This window comes from Brassica napus, chromosome A10 (assembly GCF_020379485.1).
Source record: "Brassica napus cultivar Da-Ae chromosome A10, Da-Ae, whole genome shotgun sequence".
Lineage (NCBI taxonomy): Eukaryota > Viridiplantae > Streptophyta > Magnoliopsida > Brassicales > Brassicaceae > Brassica > Brassica napus.
In genome coordinates, this window is record NC_063443.1 from 1,632,121 (window position 1) to 1,649,554 (window position 17,434).

The following is a 17,434-nucleotide window of genomic DNA, read 5'->3' on the forward strand; positions in this document are numbered from 1 at the left end:
TATGGTTCCTTCATTCTCTGATCCAAACAGAAAAACATTAAAAGCTAACTTCCCCCAACTGTGTAAATGTCTGGTTCCCATCCTCTTAAAACAGTTATTCATGTTCCCACACAGAACCCTGCAACCTTTTACTCAGACATCACCTTAACCTAAAGATATGGAGGAAGGTAACCACATGGGTCATTTGGATTCAGCCGCCGATTTAGACTGTTCTCTTATCAAAAAGAAAACACCAAACCGACCCAATCTTTTTTTGCCGGTCTTACCAGATTCACAAGAGAAATAGTTTTGGATATTACTAACATACTACAAGTTGAGATACAGTAGGACCAATGTACATTACTACTCACTGTAGAGTGAGTGAAACATTTGTAAACTTAACATGACCAAACTAAAACCCTTTACATGTTCATTTATTAGAGAGCATTTGATCTATTTGGCCGTTTTTGTTGTACATTTCTACTATCTTTTTGGAATATGAAGGCATGTGACTGTTGGCTCTGCAGATTACAATGCCACTTTTGGTTATTAGAGGGATAACATAAACGTTTATCTCTAGGAATGTTGTTCAGACTTTTACCTTTCTTTTCCCCATTTCCGGTTGACGTGCAAATAGTTTCTGATGGTATGGTAATCCAATGAGTACCGCGCAAATTCTAGACCCTTAGGACCAACCTAAAGCAAGAGAATGCATTTATCCAATTAAGACTTTTTTTGCTATGAAGTTACATCCCTGTTCGTGTTTATAAAGAGAGAGAAGCTTTACCAAACTTAAGATGAATGCTATTATGTTTCCAACAAATAGTGGCGCAGGCTGAGCAGGACCTTGACCTGAGAAAACATAGAGAATATATTTAGATTTTTTCAAGACAAATGGTAGTTGCATAAGTTTCATTGCGAAATGTTTGGCATCTTGCATTGCGTTAACGAGAATATGGCTTTAAGCAGAGATGATTCAAGAAACATACCAAACTTAGCAGCATCGTCTGCCTTAACGGTCTCTGTCACAAAAGGTCGCCGATCACCCTGAAACAACAGCAAACAAAGATATGTTAGTTAGATTTTTTCTGTTAACTGGGTTCCTCAAGTCTTATAACAAAGTAACATTAGATATTAGAAGACTTACGCTACTTATTGTTGGTGAGATCTCCAAAAGGTTTTCTACTAAGCTTAGCATTTCTTTCCCACGCTCATTCCTGTAGGTTTATGCAAAACCAACACTAGTTTTGGCCAACCTCACTAGACTATGCGGTTCATATTAAAAATAGGGAGGTTGAAGTATTGACCTCACTGTAATATACTGCGGATGGTCAGTCATGTTCACACCTGAGTACTTTGGAACACCCATATAACCGATAACCAAATCCTATAACCATACATAGAGTTATAAGGAGCCGTTTGGAATTGGTTAACGGAATGGCATCTTAACTGCAAGATAAACACTCACCGCTAATGCATTTGTGTAATCAAAGCAGCTGCAGAATAGAAAAGAAAAGGAGACTTTAGAAGGTCACAGCAGCAATACATTGATTATACACAAACTTTCTAGGCATTACCTATAACAAGATGGAGCTATGACATCAACTAAATCGTTTGCTGGTAGAGAGAAATAGGGAACCTGTTTTTAGCCAAACAGATTTAAAAAAAAAATTGATTAAAGCTTCAACAACGCAGAAACAATATAGTATTTTAAGTGATTATATACCTCTTCAATGGGTCCGTCCAGGTGTTTAAGTTGGACCTGCAAGAGAAGTCAAAACAAGCTTAGCACCCCCAAAGCAACTGCTCATTGCAAAAAGTGTATGTATCTAACCTTGTAATCTTGCATAAACTCATAGTGGAGAACAGTCTCTGGCTCCTTACTAGCCGCTTTGAGAAACTTGTCAAGCCCTTCCCTTGTTCCATTGTCCACTATTGATTCACAATATACTATTACTACTTCTTGAAAACATGTAACAGGCCCTTCTGGGAAGGATGAGGAAACTACCACAATTAGTGCCTAGAACATATAGCTTTTCAAGATTCAGATGCTGCTCCACTGCTCTCAATGCTGCAGTACAAGAAATCACTCTGCATTATAACACTATTGAGTCATGGTATGGAGGAACTTTGAAAATATAAATATAAAAAAGAAGCATGTCACAGAGACAAACCTTGCACTTGGCAACCCACACCGCAAAAAAGAAGACGTTTCACTCCAGAAGACTGTTACAATGCAATGAAATGGACTAAGCGATAGTAAACACATGAAAGAAAAAAGAGTCTGCAGGCAAATAACCTCGATTAATTCAAGAGTATTCAGATTAGGAGACAGAGTTGGTTTGACGCCTCTTGCTGCCAAAACTTCTTCAGGTGTCCTTAGTATTAAATATAAATAAACATCAAGCGGATGGAGACTTGAAGGATAATGGACTCAAATAAATCACGGAGGGTTGGTGGAAAACCTGGCTAATACTGGTCTTGGAGACAATCTATCTTCAGGGTCACTGTTTAATTCAACATATCATTTACATGATTAGATGGTAGAATCTATATCGTGGTTGATAAATGTCCCCTACTTAGTCAAGTTACTGAAATTAAAAACTAGTTTTTACCTCTGCACACAAACAACAGCCTCAACCATGTTAGATTTCAGCATCTCAATAGCTATGGTTGTGACAATTCCAGTCCACTGTGCTCCTGCAAAACAAGGTGGAACGAAAAATGTTACATAGCTTTCAAGAAAATGGCCTAGCTTCAGTGTACCCAAACACACACAAAACTTTGTCATGAGGCACAAAAATGGCCTAAGCATCAGTGTACCTTCAACAGGCTTCAGCTTACGAGCATAAAGCTGCTCTTGATGGACCCCAAAGTATGTATCTTCTAAGGAATCTGCTTTCCTTCCTCTACCATGCACAACAGGTTCCAAGCTCTGCACAGAAGCTTATAAAGTTTAATAGAATAAGAATATTTAACATATCTTGTCCATTGCAAGAGCATATGGATTATGGACATTACCTCAATCCTTGACATTCCATCTCCAAGAAAAGCACATGCATCTTTCACATGTGCAATGTAGTAGGTGTCGCATAGCCCGCATCGACTGCAGAAACCCCATTAAAACAACCAAGAATTCTGATAAGAACCAGGCAAACAAATAGGAAGTTAAAACAAAAAGGACAGAACCTGCAATGATCTTTTGCTGGATAGGTGCCTCCCGGTGGTATAGGTTTGGATTTCTCCCTCCAATCTTCTCTTAGTTTCACTTTCCTTTTGGGCTCCATATTCACATCTGCAGTTGAAGAACAGAAGACAATGAACAAAGGTTACTTCGTGCAGGTTTCAGAAGTTAGAAAGACACAGTGGATGTAAGAAAATAAGACAAAGATCGATGCTTTGACTACATTAACAGACACAAACACAATCCACGACAAGTTTCAATTTGTTTTCAAGTGCCAAAATTTTCCAGAATCTTTCACACAGTTTCAAGGATCGTTTTTGCACTGAAGGGTTAACGAAATTATATAAAAAGACGGGTCTTTTAAGAAAACTGAAAGAATCTATGACATGTATGAGCTGAGCAGACAGCAAAACAGAGAGAAATAGAGCAGGATAAAGTGAGCACCTTTGGAACGTGAAGAAGAAGAAGAGTTAACGACAGAGAAGAATGGAGGAGGGACGAGAGAGAGCTTGGAGGTGACAGTAATCATGTTTGCCCAATGAGGAGAAAGAAGATATTTTTGCTTTTGAACTTGAGATTCTTCTGAAGATGATAAGAGAAGTCAAAATCACAGACCAATAACAAATAACCGGTTAAAGAGTAATAACCGACCTCAAACCCATTTTTAAACCGGACTGAAGGGTTTTTATTTGATGTCTGATGAAACTCTTCCTTTGTCTCATTTTACAATTGAAACAATTACAAAACGAGATTAATATTCAAGCAAAACCAAAACAAGAACAACCGTCTGTTGCATCATTCTTTCTCATATTACAAGATGAAAAAGATAAAAACAAGAACATATTATTAAATTCATTCATCATCATCATCGTATGACTTTGTGAGAGAAACTAAGAAGAGATCACCAGACATCAGGACGGAGTTCCCCAGTAGCCGGTGGCATCCAACGACCAGAATTGTAAACGTTCTCACCAACTTTCCATCCCGGAACATCCTTCATTACATCAGCCTCGTAGTCCAGATACTTTTTCCACTCCGACACAAACCTATTAGCACAAAGTATACGAGCTGGGATTACTCACTGTCTGAAGGTTGCAGTTTTAAAAAGAGAAAGTCATTACCTTTCATCTTCTTCAGCTTGAAGAATGGGAAGTATAGCTCTACGAGCAGCATATTTCTCTTCCTTCAATGCCCTACACATCAAAAATCAATCTTATTAAGTAAGAACTTACTGATAACGAATTAAACACGTCACGAGGGAATTGAAAGTTTCTGATGAGAAGCTAAGGAAGTCCATGACAAACAATACGAAATCAACATTTTTTCTTGTTCACTAGAAAAACATTGCATATAAATATTGTTAACGGATAAGCCAGATGATATGCCACTAAGTGACTAACAATCTACTATCAACTTGCAATTAGATTGCTTTCTTTGTCTCAGCTTTAACGATCGTAGCTTAAGGGGTTGTAGAATCCCACATCTCCTAATATTATATCCGTCATATAAACACAAAACCTTAACGGCAAAACTTGCGCTTATTAAGCTTCAACCAAAATGCCATAGAACACTAACCAAACAACACACACACACACAAAGTAACTGAACAAGATTTGAAATCAGCACTTGGCAGGCAAATTGGCTAATACTTCCATAGGTTAGCCATTTCTAAAGTTTATGTTTTTATTACCATAAGTTTAAACAATTAACGAACCACAAGTTTATGTTTTTATTACCACACAGAACAAAAGTTTATAACTTTAAATTAAAACTAGCCATTTCTAGAGACAAGGGTACACCAAACTCAAAGCTTCTAATCTATAGGAATCTCCTTCATACCTTCGGATTTTGTTTCCTTGCCCGACCTGGTACATTCCCCAAGCAAAGGCCCCAGAAACGGTGAGGAAAATCGCCATGGCGCTAGGACCCGTGTTGGATATCCGACGAGCATATCGTACCGGCGCGAACCCACCCGGCGGCGGACCATCCTGAAGCAGCGGCATATCCTTCACACTCGCCATCCCTGGCTTCTTCCTTATCATCGCCTCCGTCATCTCCGCTCGATCGAATTGACTCTCTGATCACTCTGAGATCCGATTCGATTTTGCCAACCGAGTCTTCTAGGGATTCAGAAGAAATGATATAGTTAACGAACTGGGCTTTAAAAGCCCAAGCCCATTTATTTGTAACTCATTCAGAAGATAGTTAATAAACTGGGCTTTTAAGGCCCAAGTCTGTTTAATTCGTAAATCACGTGACTCACGTGATTGTCTTCTTTCTTTTTCTTTAAATAATAAACCCCTAAGTTTTCAGAATCTTTTTCTTCAGCCGCCGCTTGTGTTTCTCCTCTCTACGATCATGGTGGGGTTTAAGAACAGGTTCATGTTGATGGAGGTTTATCTCGACCCTGACAAGGATCTCTTAGGAGAAGGGACTCCTGTTATTCTCACGAAGCTCAACCTCTCCGAAGCGATCAAAGACAGCATCCTCGTCAATTTCGGCGAGTGCGGTCTCGCCTCTTGTCTCGGATCCTTCCACGTCGCGTATGTGAACCCGGTCACGAAGCTATGCATTGTAAGATCGTCGAGAGATGAACACAGACGAGTTTGGTCGGCGATGACGCTGGTCAGAAGCGTCGGGAACTGCCCCGTGGTGTTTAACTTGCTCGATAACAGCGGTTGTGTTAGAGCGTGTCGAGACGCGGCCTTGAAGTGCGAGACGGAGAAGTTTAATCAGTCTGGTAAAGGATTGTCTGAAGAGGAGGTTCGAGAGATGAATAGGTGTTTAGATAAGCTCAAACTATTGTAATAACTCGATTTTTTCGAATTTGACCCCTAAGTTTTCAAAATGTGCAATCCTCCCCTTGTCTTATATACTGTTGCGATTTGATCTGGATATTTATGGCATTTTTTGTGAGACTCGGAAACTCAAGGGGCACAAGTGCAAAGTCGTCTTAATTAATAAACTCAAAATTATATAATTGGAGGAGCCATTATCGTCTCTGAAGTTAAACTCTTCTGTGGAGGAGAAGAATCGAATCGGTATTGATCATCTAGCCCTTTTCAAAGTCGCTGACTTTATCGATAAATTTACTGTACGTTGCATTACACTTTGATCATTTTAATGGGTTTTATTAAATCTGTTTCTCATCTTTTACCAACTGTGTTTTTGTATATGCACGCTCTATGTTCGATGAAATGCCTCACAGACGTGGTAGCAAAATAATGTTCATGTTTCTATCTTTAGCGCTTGATCTATTTATCCTAGCTCCTTAGATTTGATTCTTAACTTTAGCTTTGTTGCTTTTTGGAAACTGTTTGCTGTTTTGGTCATGCGTTTAGATCCCATCAGTAATCATCTTCCGGTTGCTGAAGTGAATAATGGTGGATGATGTGCAGGAAAATGAGAACCCCAAGAACCCTGGAGGTTTGGAGGCTAGGCACTGTCAACTATTTGAAGTCCCTCAAACTTCAAGACAAGTTAGTTTCCGAGAGAAAAGCTAATCGAATCCCCGACACTCTGCTCTCGCTTCAGCATCCACCAACTTACACCCTCGGAAAACGTAGAACCGATCACAACCTCCTCATCCCTGAAGCTGAACTCAAGAGCATTGGAGCTGAGCTTCATTATACTCAGAGAGGAGGAGATATCACTTTCCATGGCCCTCACCAAGCCGTCTTATACCCTATCCTTTCCTTACGCAGCATAGGCTTTGGTGCTAGGAGCTATGTAGAGGCATTGGAGCGGTCGATGATCGAATTTTCTTCGATATATGGGGTGAAAGCTCGTGCAGGAAACAAATGTGAGACTGGGGTTTGGGTTGGGGATAGAAAGATTGGTGCTATTGGTGTTCGTATATCCTCTGGAATCACTTGCCATGGTCTGGCCTTCAACATAGATCCTGATATGAAGTACTTTGAGCACATTGTTCCCTGTGGAATTGCTGATAAAGAAGTTACATCTCTGAGAAGAGAGACGGATGCTCAGCTTCCTTCCGAAGAATTGATTCATGAGCAGTTGGTTTCCTCTTTGGCCAAAGTGTTTTCGTATGATGATGTTGTGGTGAAGGAAGATCCTTCAGCCATTTTGGACAACCTGGAGGATAACGACTAATACTACATTCATAAAGTTCTCTTTCTATGCACTTGATTTGAGATTTGTAACACTTTATATCATTTGATCATCTATAAAACATTCATCAATTAACAGTGTCTTAGTCCGAAGCAGCGAGGCTTACCAAATGGGACACCAAATCTTCAAGACACGAAAACTGATTCAGTAAACTCTTTTGAAACTCTTCACTCTCATCTGATCCCAGCTCACTTAAACCTTCGTTGATCCTCTTCATTCCGTTCTGCAGTAACTCCACTCCTCTGCAAATCCCTTCTGGGAGTTTCCTTCTCTTGTTTGGTCGTTTCTCTGCTTCCACTAATCTCTGCTTCTTTCGTTCTTTTAGAAGCTTTTCCACTGTTGCTTTAACCTCCATGCCTTCTTTAGAAAGTAACTCGAGTTCCTCTTGTGATGGAGTGGTCGAGAGAAGCGCTTGTTCTTTCTCCAAGAACATCTTTAGCTCCGACATGAACCGCTCTGTTTTTGCTTCTTTTCCAGAACCTATGTCGAAAGCTAGAGCATCGTCTTCAGGTACGAATCTCCATAGCTGGCTACAGCTCGTACGTGCACAGAAATACCCAAACGCGGTAACCGCGTGGTGTACCAAAGCCCAGTGGCGTTTCCTGAGAAGCAAATGGTAGAGTTCCCACACCCCCCGGCTCTTTGGACAGGTTTCCGTTTCAGACATCTCGTAATTGATAAGTCCTGACAAGAACAGAGCAAGACTTGGTTCTGATTTATAGAGATGATGATGATGCTTATCAGTTTCTGAGATGAGAAGCCTTTGAAGCTCTGTTATGACACTGTCCATCTCTTGGCAAGTGTATAGCTGCTCGCTTCTTGAGATGATTGACAGTGTTTCGCTGAGAATCTCAGTGTAACGATCCCTAGTCATTTCATCTTTGGAGTTTCTGAGCTTTTGAACGAGAGCGATGGCAAATTTCAGAGTTTTGGAGTCAATCTCTGGCATGCTCGTCTTTCTACAAATAAAACAAAATGATAACAGTCAATATCCACAGCACAAAATCTCTAAGCTCGCACTGAAACCTGATTTTGCTATCCAGTGGAATAAGATTTCTAGAGAACTGCCAAGAGTATATTACTTTTACTTACAGTATCCCAAGGCAGGCAGATAGTGCGTAAACTGGAGCTCCATGCACAGTGTATCTGGAGGATTCTGATGGTTTTTCACTGAAATTCTCAATAAAGTGAAAGAAGTCTGCGACAATCTGTCTCTTTGCGTCGTTTTTCGTTTGGTCTGGAAGAAAATTCAGCGGAAACCCCTCTAACAGCAAGGCTAGATATGCATCCGATGCAGATTCGGATCGGCTCTCAGTGGAAATGTTCTTGTAAACTCGAGCTGTTAAAGATTTGTGGCTGTGAGTGAGAAGCAAGCAGATGGACTTTGCAGTTCTTCTGAGAACGGAGTCAGGACAAAGCGGCGTCTCTGATGTTGATATTGACATCATGAATACACAAAGTTTGTCGATCATATTGGCCATTACATCCTCAGTGGCATGACGAACCCAGAAGCACCAGAGTTCCATAACTATCTGCCAACACAAGAAGTGGGGATGCAAGAGATTCTGGAGTAAGAATGTTTCAAGCTCTTCCCAGGCAGGAGATGAAGATAGAGTAATCATAAGGGCTTTGAGAGATAGAAGCAGAGCTGAAAACATCGATTCCCAGATTATTGTCTTCCCGGTAGCTGAGAAGAAAGGACTGAAGAGTAAACCTCTTCTTCAGTTAATACGAACAACAGAGTCTATCACCACGTGTGCAGCCTTGAAAATTTCCGAGGAGAAGGATTCAACTTTCTGCCCCAAATTAAAGTGAAAGCTATTAACAGATGACAACAATGCAACACACTAATGTCAACCTACAGTAAAAATATGGAACTACAATAGAACATATGTTAATTAAACAGCTTCATGACTAAGATGAATCCTTGAAGATACCTTGGCATTCAATATCACCTCCTTTGTCAAAATCAGCTGCTCTGAAACAAACTTACGAACTGTAACAGCTGCGGTCTCATCTCTCATAAAACATATTTTCCCAATAGCAGTAAAGCTAGAGGCAGAAAAGCCAAGATAATCCAAAAGAAGCTGCATAACATATGGTTGACAACATCATTTGGTCAGTAATCATTAGCTCAGACAGATTTGTACTTACAGAAAAGTCACCAACCTGAAAGAAAACGTTTGAATGCTCTTCCTCTTGAGACTCCTCCATAGACATCACAGACATGTTTAAATGTTTGGCACACCATTGGCTTACCTACAACAAGTAGAGTAAGAAAATATAACACAACAACACTCTCAAGCTAAAATAAGCAATAAAAAAAAAGGAAACATTGTACCTTAATACCAAAAGCGAGAAAGTAATGACAACAGTCAGGCCGATCCAAGGCGAGGTATTTGGAAGCCACAGGCAGGATAGCCTTATTCAACAGACACTGGGAAACGTCAAGACACGTGAAGTCTTCCCAGAGCGTCTACACTGCCGTCAAGGAATGCTTAAAACATTCAGGAACAGACACAACTTAAAAGAATGCATGTATATTCGTCGTCTTAATAATCCCAAGTTAAGTAGTAAAAATAGCAATGCATATAACAGATAAACTTATTAAATATGAAGCAAATGTAACTTCAGCAATAAAGTGTTCACATCGTTATCCTGAATTATCTACTACACATAGCATAAATGAGCAAGAGGACGAGAAGATAAGAAAGTAAAGGTGGCGGATACTGTTAAGCTCTCAACAAAAGAGGGCACATCAGGATTATCTTGTGGATCTAACTGACCGAGCCGTGTAAGTAGTTGAACCCGGTTCTCCATTAGCTGTTATTGTACAAACATGGAAGAAAGTGAATCTCGTTAGATCCAAAAAAAAAATATCAACTCTAAGTGATTCTTAATCAATACTACTCATACTATAGTCTCCGCTTCATATCTTATACACGAAACCTAGAAATTTCAATCGAATCGAGGTGGGAAACAAAGGGAAGCTTACATCAGAGGATTTAATCTCGTCCAGTATCCTGATCGCATTCTTCTCCATCTCTCTCGAACTTTGTTTTCACATTTACGCGCTTCCCGCTCTTTACATTCGCCTCCTGAAATTTTCTCCGGTTTCGAATTTATTTAATTTATTGAAAAAGATTTAAAACTTGGAAACTATAAGATATCTTAAGGCCCATTGGAATAAATTGGGCTTTAAAGGTAGCTCAGCTAATAGGCCCTTATGTGCGTGCGGTCATTGTTATTGACCTCTTTCAGTACCGTTTTACATGTTTGTAAGAAACAAATGCTCTATTTTTTTTTTTTTTTTTTTTTGCTAAACATGTTAATATCATAAAAATGAAGAAAGGAACTTACAAAAGTAGCAGTCCTAAGAGCATCTCCAAAAAGGAACTCTATTTTGAAGTTTCCAAAACTTTATATTTGAAGTTTCAATGTGTTCTTCTCCAAAAGTAAAACTTCAAACCTAACTTCAAAATTATTTATATTTTACACTATGATCCTTATGTTTGTCATAATTGATGTAAATTCATAAAACTTCTATAAATAACTAATACATATATATAAATATTAAAGAAATATTAATTAAAAAAAAATCTTACACTAAAATATAAAATTATAAATAAAAATACATAATTAAATATTAAACTGCAAGCAAATATTACATCTTTATATATAAAGTACAGTTCTTTCAATTCTGGTGCCTCCACGTCACCCGCCAGCTAGATAAGTCGTTGCTTTTTATCGTGACACGTGTCCCGTGTCCCCGAAACTCATCGTTTCATTAAGAGGCGAATCGTGATGGGCTTTAGTCAGTTGTTGCTTCTTGGCTCTGGGCGTATCGTCTCTCTTCTTCTTTCTGCGGCGCTAGGCAACGCCTGAGCTTCTTCCGAATCACTGAAACGGTTCGAGTTGTGGCTTTTCTGTGTTAACTCAAATAGAGCATAATCTCTCCATCTTCCTCGCGATTTCTTCTACCGTTGTGCGATCTCGAGTTTTTCCACACTTTCAATGGCAAATCCAAGTGCTGTATCTGAAGATAGGAAATTGGACGACCTTGAAATCGCCTCCGTTGGTGTTCTTTATAGCGGCTACCAGAGCTCATCTAGGGTTGGCTTTTTTACTCTCTCTTCGTATCTCGATTCTTGCGATTCAATCCATCTTGAGAATTTTCATGTAATCCGACGAGTTACGTACGGTACATATCGTGTAGTTTGGTAGAAGGAACTTTTTACTCTCAGGACCGATGAACACTAAATCGAACTCTGTGCTCTTGATTTTGAAATTTTTTTATTTAAGGTTTAACTTTGATTGATACTGCATATGATAGAGGCTAGATCCTTAAGCTGGGGGTGTAGATTGGGATCTAAGAAGAGAAGCAAACTTATAAACTTGCAGATTTTGTGTTAACAACAACTAATGAGTGTGTAGATTATTGTTTAATTAGTTTTTCTTTTTCATCAGGGAAAAGATCGTTTCCCTTATCCTGTGGGCTATAAAGCTGTTCGAGCTCACAATGGGAGCACATATTATATGGAGATTGAAGAAGGTGCTAAAGGCCTTTGTTTCTGGTGTGTTGATGATTCCCTTTAAATCTTATATAAGGTTGTGCATACGTTTTTTTAGAATGGAGCAGAGTCTTACTCTATTGATACTGATACTTCCGACACAAGCTTGGTAAGTGTTTTTTGGTATTGATGTTTATGTTTGCAATGGACGCATAAAAACTAAATAGTGTAATGTTGTCGAATTGCTTTACAGACAGTAAAATATGGGTTTAGTTTTCATTTGTATATCTCTGTTTCTTCAGCTGTCTTATGATAATCTTTGGCTTACGTTGGTGTTGTTCAGGTGCATTGCATCGCATAGGAATCATCTGTACTGGTGGCTACATATGAAGGGACGCATGACCACTTGGATCAAACACTGTGACTTTGGATATTGTTCATGGTGTGCATGATGTATTAGCTTTGGAGAAGAAGAAAAGGGGAATGATGCAAGAGGTTTTGGTTCAGAAATTGACCACTCCGTTACCTACTGATTCAAAGTTTGCTGCTGCTCTTGCGGTTTCTATATCTGGAAGGTTGATATGTTTACCTCCGTTCAAGAGAAACTTCATGATTGGATCAGTCGCAACCCACCCATAACTCCGCTGAGAGGAACCTTGAAGCTACTGTTTACCCCCAAGGTTCTTCTCCTTTCTCTTGCTCTCTCGCACCAACTTTAGGTTTCAGATTAATTTGGGATATTTAGTGTGTGTTTCTTAGTTTCTCTTCTATGTTAATTCTAGCCATCTGAAGAATTGCTTTGGGTATTGTTAATACAAGCAGACCATGTTGGTAAGTTGCCATTGGTTCGTATGAATAATCTCCGCTCAGTTCTTCTCTGTTAATGGTTTTTAGTTATACTTAGAAGAGCTGGTCTCATCTGACATTACGCTCCTCTGTTTGTTTTCGGATTTCATCAGTTAATGTCTATGTTCTGAAAAATAGGGTGACGACTCTTCATCAAGGTTATGGTTCATTGAGTTCCTTAGGGAGTAAGACGCTGACTATGTAAGTCTTTCTCTTTTCCAAGTGTTCAAACGTCTTTATCTACACAATAGTAAACTTTTCCTTACATTTGCAGGCAATTAAGGCTCTTTACATAAGCTCCATGGAAAGGCTATATGTGTAACCAAGGTGTCGTTATTGTTTCTATAAGCATCCTCTGTTTTGTTTGCTAACAAATTCTCAGGGTTTTTGTGAGCTTTGAATTTTCCCAATTTAAGTTTGCTAACACTTTGTTTCCTGGTTGAAATTGTATCAGGCAAATCAAGATAAAAAGAGCATGATTGTTGGTGCTAACCTTTAGAAAGAAACAATGGTACCACGAATTGGGCTGTTGTTGATAAGTCCGAAGTCTCCATGAATCAGAAAGCTTAGCCTGTCGGAGTTGGTCATGTTGATATTAATGCCAAGGGGAAATATCTGTGGATTTTAACATAGGTCAGCAAAGTCATTCGACAGCAACTACTACGTTGAGAGAGCAGCACGATGGTAGTAGTGAAAAGACAAGTTTAAGCCAAGGTTGTAAAGAAAACAGTAAAAGCTCGAGGAAGAGACACCAGCAAAGCAAAGAAATATCACAAGTTTATTGAACTAACCAATCTCACTCTCAATACGTCAGAGGTAATAAGGCTATAAGTTCATGCCATTTTTTTGTTTTTTTTTTTTTTTTTTTGGGTAGGGAGGTTCATAAAATAACACTACACTTTTATGTACATCAGATACCAGCTATGAATGAGTGTTTTGTGGAGATGGTAGCAGAAAGAGTCATTGTAGAATCTGTAATCAGCGAATGATAGCAAAACGTGGTCTGATTTCAAAGAGGCTATATGAAAAAGGATCTATAGCAAAGGTATACTTTAAAAAAACTCACATCCTACTGATATCTAGAACATGAAGTTTTCACCGAATGTTTTTGTTTTGGTTTCTCAGCCATGGAAAAAGGATGGCGTTTTCTTCTCTTTCGATAGAAGCTGTTACTTGAGAACAGATGAAAACTCAAGTGTACCTATATATAGATATATTTGACAAAAAAGTGTATATAAATATTCCAGAGTACATAAAAATCACAAGCATTACATATTACAAGTACATAAAAGTCATATGCATTCAAGAGTAAATGTCATTTGTTTTAAATGGTTAGAAGAAAGTTGATTTGTTTTTAAAAAAAAAAGAAAATTGATTCAGTTGGAACAATTAAGTGAAAATATGGTGTGTGTATGATATGATCTTGGCTTCGAAGCAAGACATCCTTAAGAAACATGATACAATAGAACAATGATATGTTACTCCCATTTGTCTAAACATTTTTTGAAAACCAGTGATTCATATATTTTTATTATACTTCAAATAAGCATTGTGAAAACACAAAATCTAAAGATAGACAATTACACATACATGTGCACAAAAAAAAAGACAATTACACATACCAGCACATAGCTCTCATGACTTGAGTGACACTTCTAACAAAACAAACAGATTTAGAAATTGCAGTTAGCAGTCTAGAAGTGGGAAGTCAATGAACAGGAAGTTAGTTACATGTCTTCATAAAAAAAACTATTTAGTTTAGCAAAAAAACTCTCCAAAATCACGTTCTCGAAATGTAATCACAATTTCTTATAAGACATTTCTTTAGAAAAAAAAAATATAACAACAATGACGAGCTCAATTGAAACATAATTATATATAACATCTAAAAACAAGCGAAAACAACTACGAAAGATATATACAAGACAAAACATATATCTTTTTTTGTTCAAACAAAATATATATCTATTTAAAATGATGAAAAATAGATAGTAATAAATTAGTCAAATTGGACAACTTTAACACTCCAAACACGATGAAAGTGTATTACAAAAAAATATTCAACGTATAGTTTCATATAAAACAATTCAATCAAATCTTTAAACCCACCAAAAACTTAACTTTAATACAATAAAAAAATATCCGGCGCGAAGTGCTGACCAACCACTATCATTAGTCCGACGAACTTTAAAGTCAAAGCTACTGTATCCAATCAAATATCTAGAGTACATCCAGTTTTAGTATTCAAATAATAAAGACATACAATGTAATAAATAAAAACACATATAATGTTCGCATTTTAAAAAACAAACACATCATAAATCACATGAAGAAAAAAAAACACTTCAAGATAAATCAAATGAAAATATTTAAACTGAATATACATTACTCATGTTTCAATTTCGTGTTGAAGAAATTGGTCAATCAAATAAGATGATGAGGTTGTAATTTTGTTAATAAAATAAACGCAATACTAATAAATTAAACTAATTAAAATGATACAATATAAAAATATTTATTTGATAGAAAATTTTAAATAAACCACATTAATATAAAAACCACATTGATTGAACATTTTAAAAACATTTACGTGAAGCGAGTAACGTAATACAAAATAACCTGACGACGATAAGGACAATAATAGTAGAAATCAACCTAGATGATCTAAATAAATAAAACATATCAAAATATTCACACTGCCAAAATTAAAACAACCCATTAAATTTTAACATTATATTGTGTTATTAGATTTACAGTGAAACAAAGCCGCAACAAGACTAAAACATCTTTGCATACTGGCAAACAACAACTGTGGTAAAGGTAAATATCTCGGCAACTATCTCTATGCCATACTTTTGCTATGCATAAAAGAACATGAGGAATGCATGAAATTTATAGATTGTCATGAATGGTAAACCGACATGTCTGGAGCTCACAAATGATGGAGTAGATTAAACACTCCTTATGTAACGTCTCTATATTGAAAAAGAAGTGTTATAGAACTAATATGATCTTTATAATGCCAAAAGAAAGTGCCACATCAATAATCTGGAAAATCGATGCAATCAAGGTTTTGAAGTTGGTTTTACGGTGACTAATAAGTGCCTACACTCATCGACTGCTATTTATTTTTCATACTTTCCAGTTTCAATGTTTTTTTATTTTGATTAGGTTCACTTTACCTTCTTCGCATTACCTTATTTGCATTCAATATAACATTTTACTTTTGATAAGAAATACAGCTTCAAATAATCACCACTTCCACTCCAATAACATGTCGAAAGACAATGATTTTAACATAAAAATAATTATTCTTATAACATCCACAAAAAAATACGCACAACCCGATCCTTCCGAACCCAAAATATTACAAACCACCCGAATATGAGATCAAATATTACATCATATCAACGCGATAACTCTTTAATATAGAAACAACTATTTAGTTTTAAATATATCTTATCACCTATAATCTCTCTATACTTTAAACTTTCTAAAAGACAAAAATCATTATCATACACATCTCTTGAAAATGCAAACTTAAACACACAAACTCCAAAATCATACAAAAAATTATAATATAGATCACAAGTAAAGTATATCCCGCCCGTAGGGCGGGCCGACCCTAGTTATTGCATAAAATTATTTCCATAATGCTCCCATATATGATCAACTATTTCGAAGTAAGAAATGATTCTCTTTATTTTTTATTTGTAGATTACGAGCCAAAAATTGTTGAAACCGGATATCCTCATAATATGTCTGCTGATAGTTTGATATCATCAAACGAAAAAAATCCTTGATCTTTTAAACGAAAGTACAACAAGCAGGGAAAAATGTCATGAGATGATTGAATTACGACTGTAAAATGAAGCAAAAAAGTTAGCTTTTAAAGAAATAAAAGAGGAAAATAAAATATTGCTAAAAAACTTAGCTTCTATCGATGACGTTAATATTCGTGAATACATTCGATCTGAACAAGAAAGAATCATACGAAAAATGCGTCAAGAGCAACAACAACAATCATCTTCGGTTACACAAAATTTGTTGAACAATATTTTGGAGATTTTGGAGGTTCCGGAGCAAATTTACCAGACTATTAGTGTTGTTATAATATTTAAATTTGAGTAATAATTATGTCTTCATGTGTCTTTTTAATAAGTTTTTATTATGGTTTTTTGTAATATTCTTGTTGTTTAATTCTAGTTTTAAAATATTATAAATCTTGTTATAATTTTTTTTATTTAATTTCATGTGTAAAACTTAAGTTTATATAACAAATTTGAAATATTTATGAGATATAAAAGTTTTAAGGATTAAAACAATAAACAAAAAAAATATTTAAGAATTATAAATATGATGTATAATTGTAAGGACCAAAATGCAAATAAAAAGATGAAACTTCAAATTTGAAGTTTTGAAAAGTGAAACTCTATATTTGGAGTTTTACTATTCAAAACTTCAAATTTGAAGTTTTGAAGTTCTTTTTTGGAGAGCAAAAAACTCTATATTTGGAGTTATAGAGTTTCTTTTGGAGATGCTCTAAGGAAACATACTTCCAAGGCAAAAAGAATACAAACAAGGAAGCAGTAGTATTTGTTTAAAGAAACTCAGTCTAAGCAGAATCAATTAAACTAGCCAGAAAGACAAGAGGTTTTTGAAAAGTCTCTTGTGTCTCCTGCCCAGAATAATGTTACGCACTTCACGATCAATTATCCGGAAAACCGTACTTGCAGGAATGAAGATTCGGTTATGGAGCAGGTTGTTGCGTTGCTTCCATAGT

General features: G+C 36.9%; 5 protein-coding genes and 1 long non-coding RNA gene across 12 annotated transcripts; 3 read left to right on the top strand and 3 right to left on the bottom strand.

Annotated features, from left to right (window-relative positions):
* Positions 1-270: 270 nt before the first annotated feature.
* Positions 271-3,745, bottom strand: LOC106370995 (7-hydroxymethyl chlorophyll a reductase, chloroplastic). 2 transcript variants are annotated; one of them, XM_013811004.3, is made up of 19 exons: positions 3,608-3,745; positions 3,169-3,274; positions 3,001-3,085; positions 2,803-2,914; positions 2,595-2,679; positions 2,445-2,486; positions 2,279-2,357; positions 2,154-2,205; positions 1,988-2,050; positions 1,814-1,911; positions 1,706-1,741; positions 1,557-1,618; positions 1,448-1,475; positions 1,287-1,366; positions 1,127-1,196; positions 969-1,026; positions 767-831; positions 581-675; positions 271-500 (listed from the first exon to the last, which is right to left on the bottom strand). In XM_013811004.3, exons 1-19 carry the CDS (start codon positions 3,690-3,692, stop codon positions 410-412), a joined length of 1,392 nt encoding a protein of 463 aa, XP_013666458.2. In that variant the 5' UTR covers positions 3,693-3,745; the 3' UTR covers positions 271-409. The 2 variants fall into 2 exon arrangements, with proteins under 2 accessions (XP_013666458.2, XP_048599372.1); XM_048743415.1 differs by having other exon boundaries at positions 1,988-2,070; positions 2,154-2,357; positions 3,387-3,623.
* A 156-nt stretch (positions 3,746-3,901) lies between these two features.
* LOC106370998 (NADH dehydrogenase [ubiquinone] 1 alpha subcomplex subunit 13-B) lies at positions 3,902-5,316 on the bottom strand. Its single transcript, XM_013811008.3, has 3 exons — positions 5,003-5,316; positions 4,285-4,356; positions 3,902-4,209 (listed from the first exon to the last, which is right to left on the bottom strand). The coding sequence occupies exons 1-3, from the start codon at positions 5,215-5,217 to the stop codon at positions 4,065-4,067; spliced, it is 432 nt and encodes a 143-aa protein (XP_013666462.1). The 5' UTR covers positions 5,218-5,316; the 3' UTR covers positions 3,902-4,064.
* A 205-nt stretch (positions 5,317-5,521) lies between these two features.
* On the top strand, positions 5,522-7,365 carry LOC106370996 (probable ribonuclease P/MRP protein subunit POP5). The gene is made up of 2 exons (XM_013811005.3): positions 5,522-6,204; positions 6,562-7,365. Exon 1 carries the CDS (start codon positions 5,522-5,524, stop codon positions 5,969-5,971), a length of 450 nt encoding a protein of 149 aa, XP_013666459.2. The 3' UTR covers positions 5,972-6,204; positions 6,562-7,365.
* LOC106400942 (octanoyltransferase LIP2, mitochondrial) lies at positions 6,566-7,276 on the top strand. Its single transcript, XM_048743244.1, has one exon. It carries the CDS (start codon positions 6,566-6,568, stop codon positions 7,274-7,276), a length of 711 nt encoding a protein of 236 aa, XP_048599201.1.
* Positions 7,366-7,376: 11 nt separating the features above from the next.
* Positions 7,377-9,850, bottom strand: LOC111205785. Its single transcript, XM_048743414.1, has 3 exons — positions 9,464-9,850; positions 8,387-9,381; positions 7,377-8,253 (listed from the first exon to the last, which is right to left on the bottom strand). The coding sequence occupies exons 2-3, from the start codon at positions 8,950-8,952 to the stop codon at positions 7,377-7,379; spliced, it is 1,443 nt and encodes a 480-aa protein (XP_048599371.1). The 5' UTR covers positions 8,953-9,381; positions 9,464-9,850.
* A 1,265-nt stretch (positions 9,851-11,115) lies between these two features.
* On the top strand, positions 11,116-13,980 carry LOC106395672. Of its 6 annotated transcripts, XR_007317379.1 has the most exons (9): positions 11,139-11,407; positions 11,762-11,974; positions 12,149-12,485; positions 12,588-12,636; positions 12,790-12,852; positions 12,926-12,978; positions 13,106-13,467; positions 13,566-13,696; positions 13,777-13,980. It is a non-coding gene; the product is annotated as an uncharacterized LOC106395672 (long non-coding RNA). The 6 variants fall into 6 exon arrangements; XR_007317377.1 differs by lacking the exon at positions 12,588-12,636 and having other exon boundaries at positions 11,116-11,407; XR_007317381.1 differs by lacking the exon at positions 12,588-12,636 and having other exon boundaries at positions 11,124-11,407; positions 11,762-11,868.
* Positions 13,981-17,434: the final 3,454 nt, after the last annotated feature.

Bases quoted from the DNA above. Each gene is read 5' to 3' on its own strand.
- LOC111205785 (XM_048743414.1), bottom strand. From the start codon at position 8,952: ATGTTTTCAGCTCTGCTTCTATCTCTCAAAGCCCTTATGATTACTCTA. The intron at 8,254-8,386 runs GTAAGTAAAAGT...TTTTATTTGTAG, and splicing joins TCTGCCTGCCTTGGGATACT to AAAGACGAGCATGCCAGAGA.
- LOC106370996 (XM_013811005.3), top strand. From the start codon at position 5,522: ATGGTGGGGTTTAAGAACAGGTTCATGTTGATGGAGGTTTATCTCGAC.
- LOC106400942 (XM_048743244.1), top strand. From the start codon at position 6,566: ATGAGAACCCCAAGAACCCTGGAGGTTTGGAGGCTAGGCACTGTCAAC.
- LOC106370995 (XM_013811004.3), bottom strand. From the start codon at position 3,692: ATGATTACTGTCACCTCCAAGCTCTCTCTCGTCCCTCCTCCATTCTTC. The intron at 832-968 runs GTATGTTTCTTG...ATGTTTTCTCAG, and splicing joins AGACGATGCTGCTAAGTTTG to GTCAAGGTCCTGCTCAGCCT. The intron at 676-766 runs GTAAAGCTTCTC...CTCTTGCTTTAG, and splicing joins TAGCATTCATCTTAAGTTTG to GTTGGTCCTAAGGGTCTAGA.
- LOC106370998 (XM_013811008.3), bottom strand. From the start codon at position 5,217: ATGACGGAGGCGATGATAAGGAAGAAGCCAGGGATGGCGAGTGTGAAG. The intron at 4,357-5,002 runs GTATGAAGGAGA...TTTGATGTGTAG, and splicing joins CAAGGAAACAAAATCCGAAG to GGCATTGAAGGAAGAGAAAT. The intron at 4,210-4,284 runs GTAATGACTTTC...TTGTGCTAATAG, and splicing joins CAAGCTGAAGAAGATGAAAG to GTTTGTGTCGGAGTGGAAAA.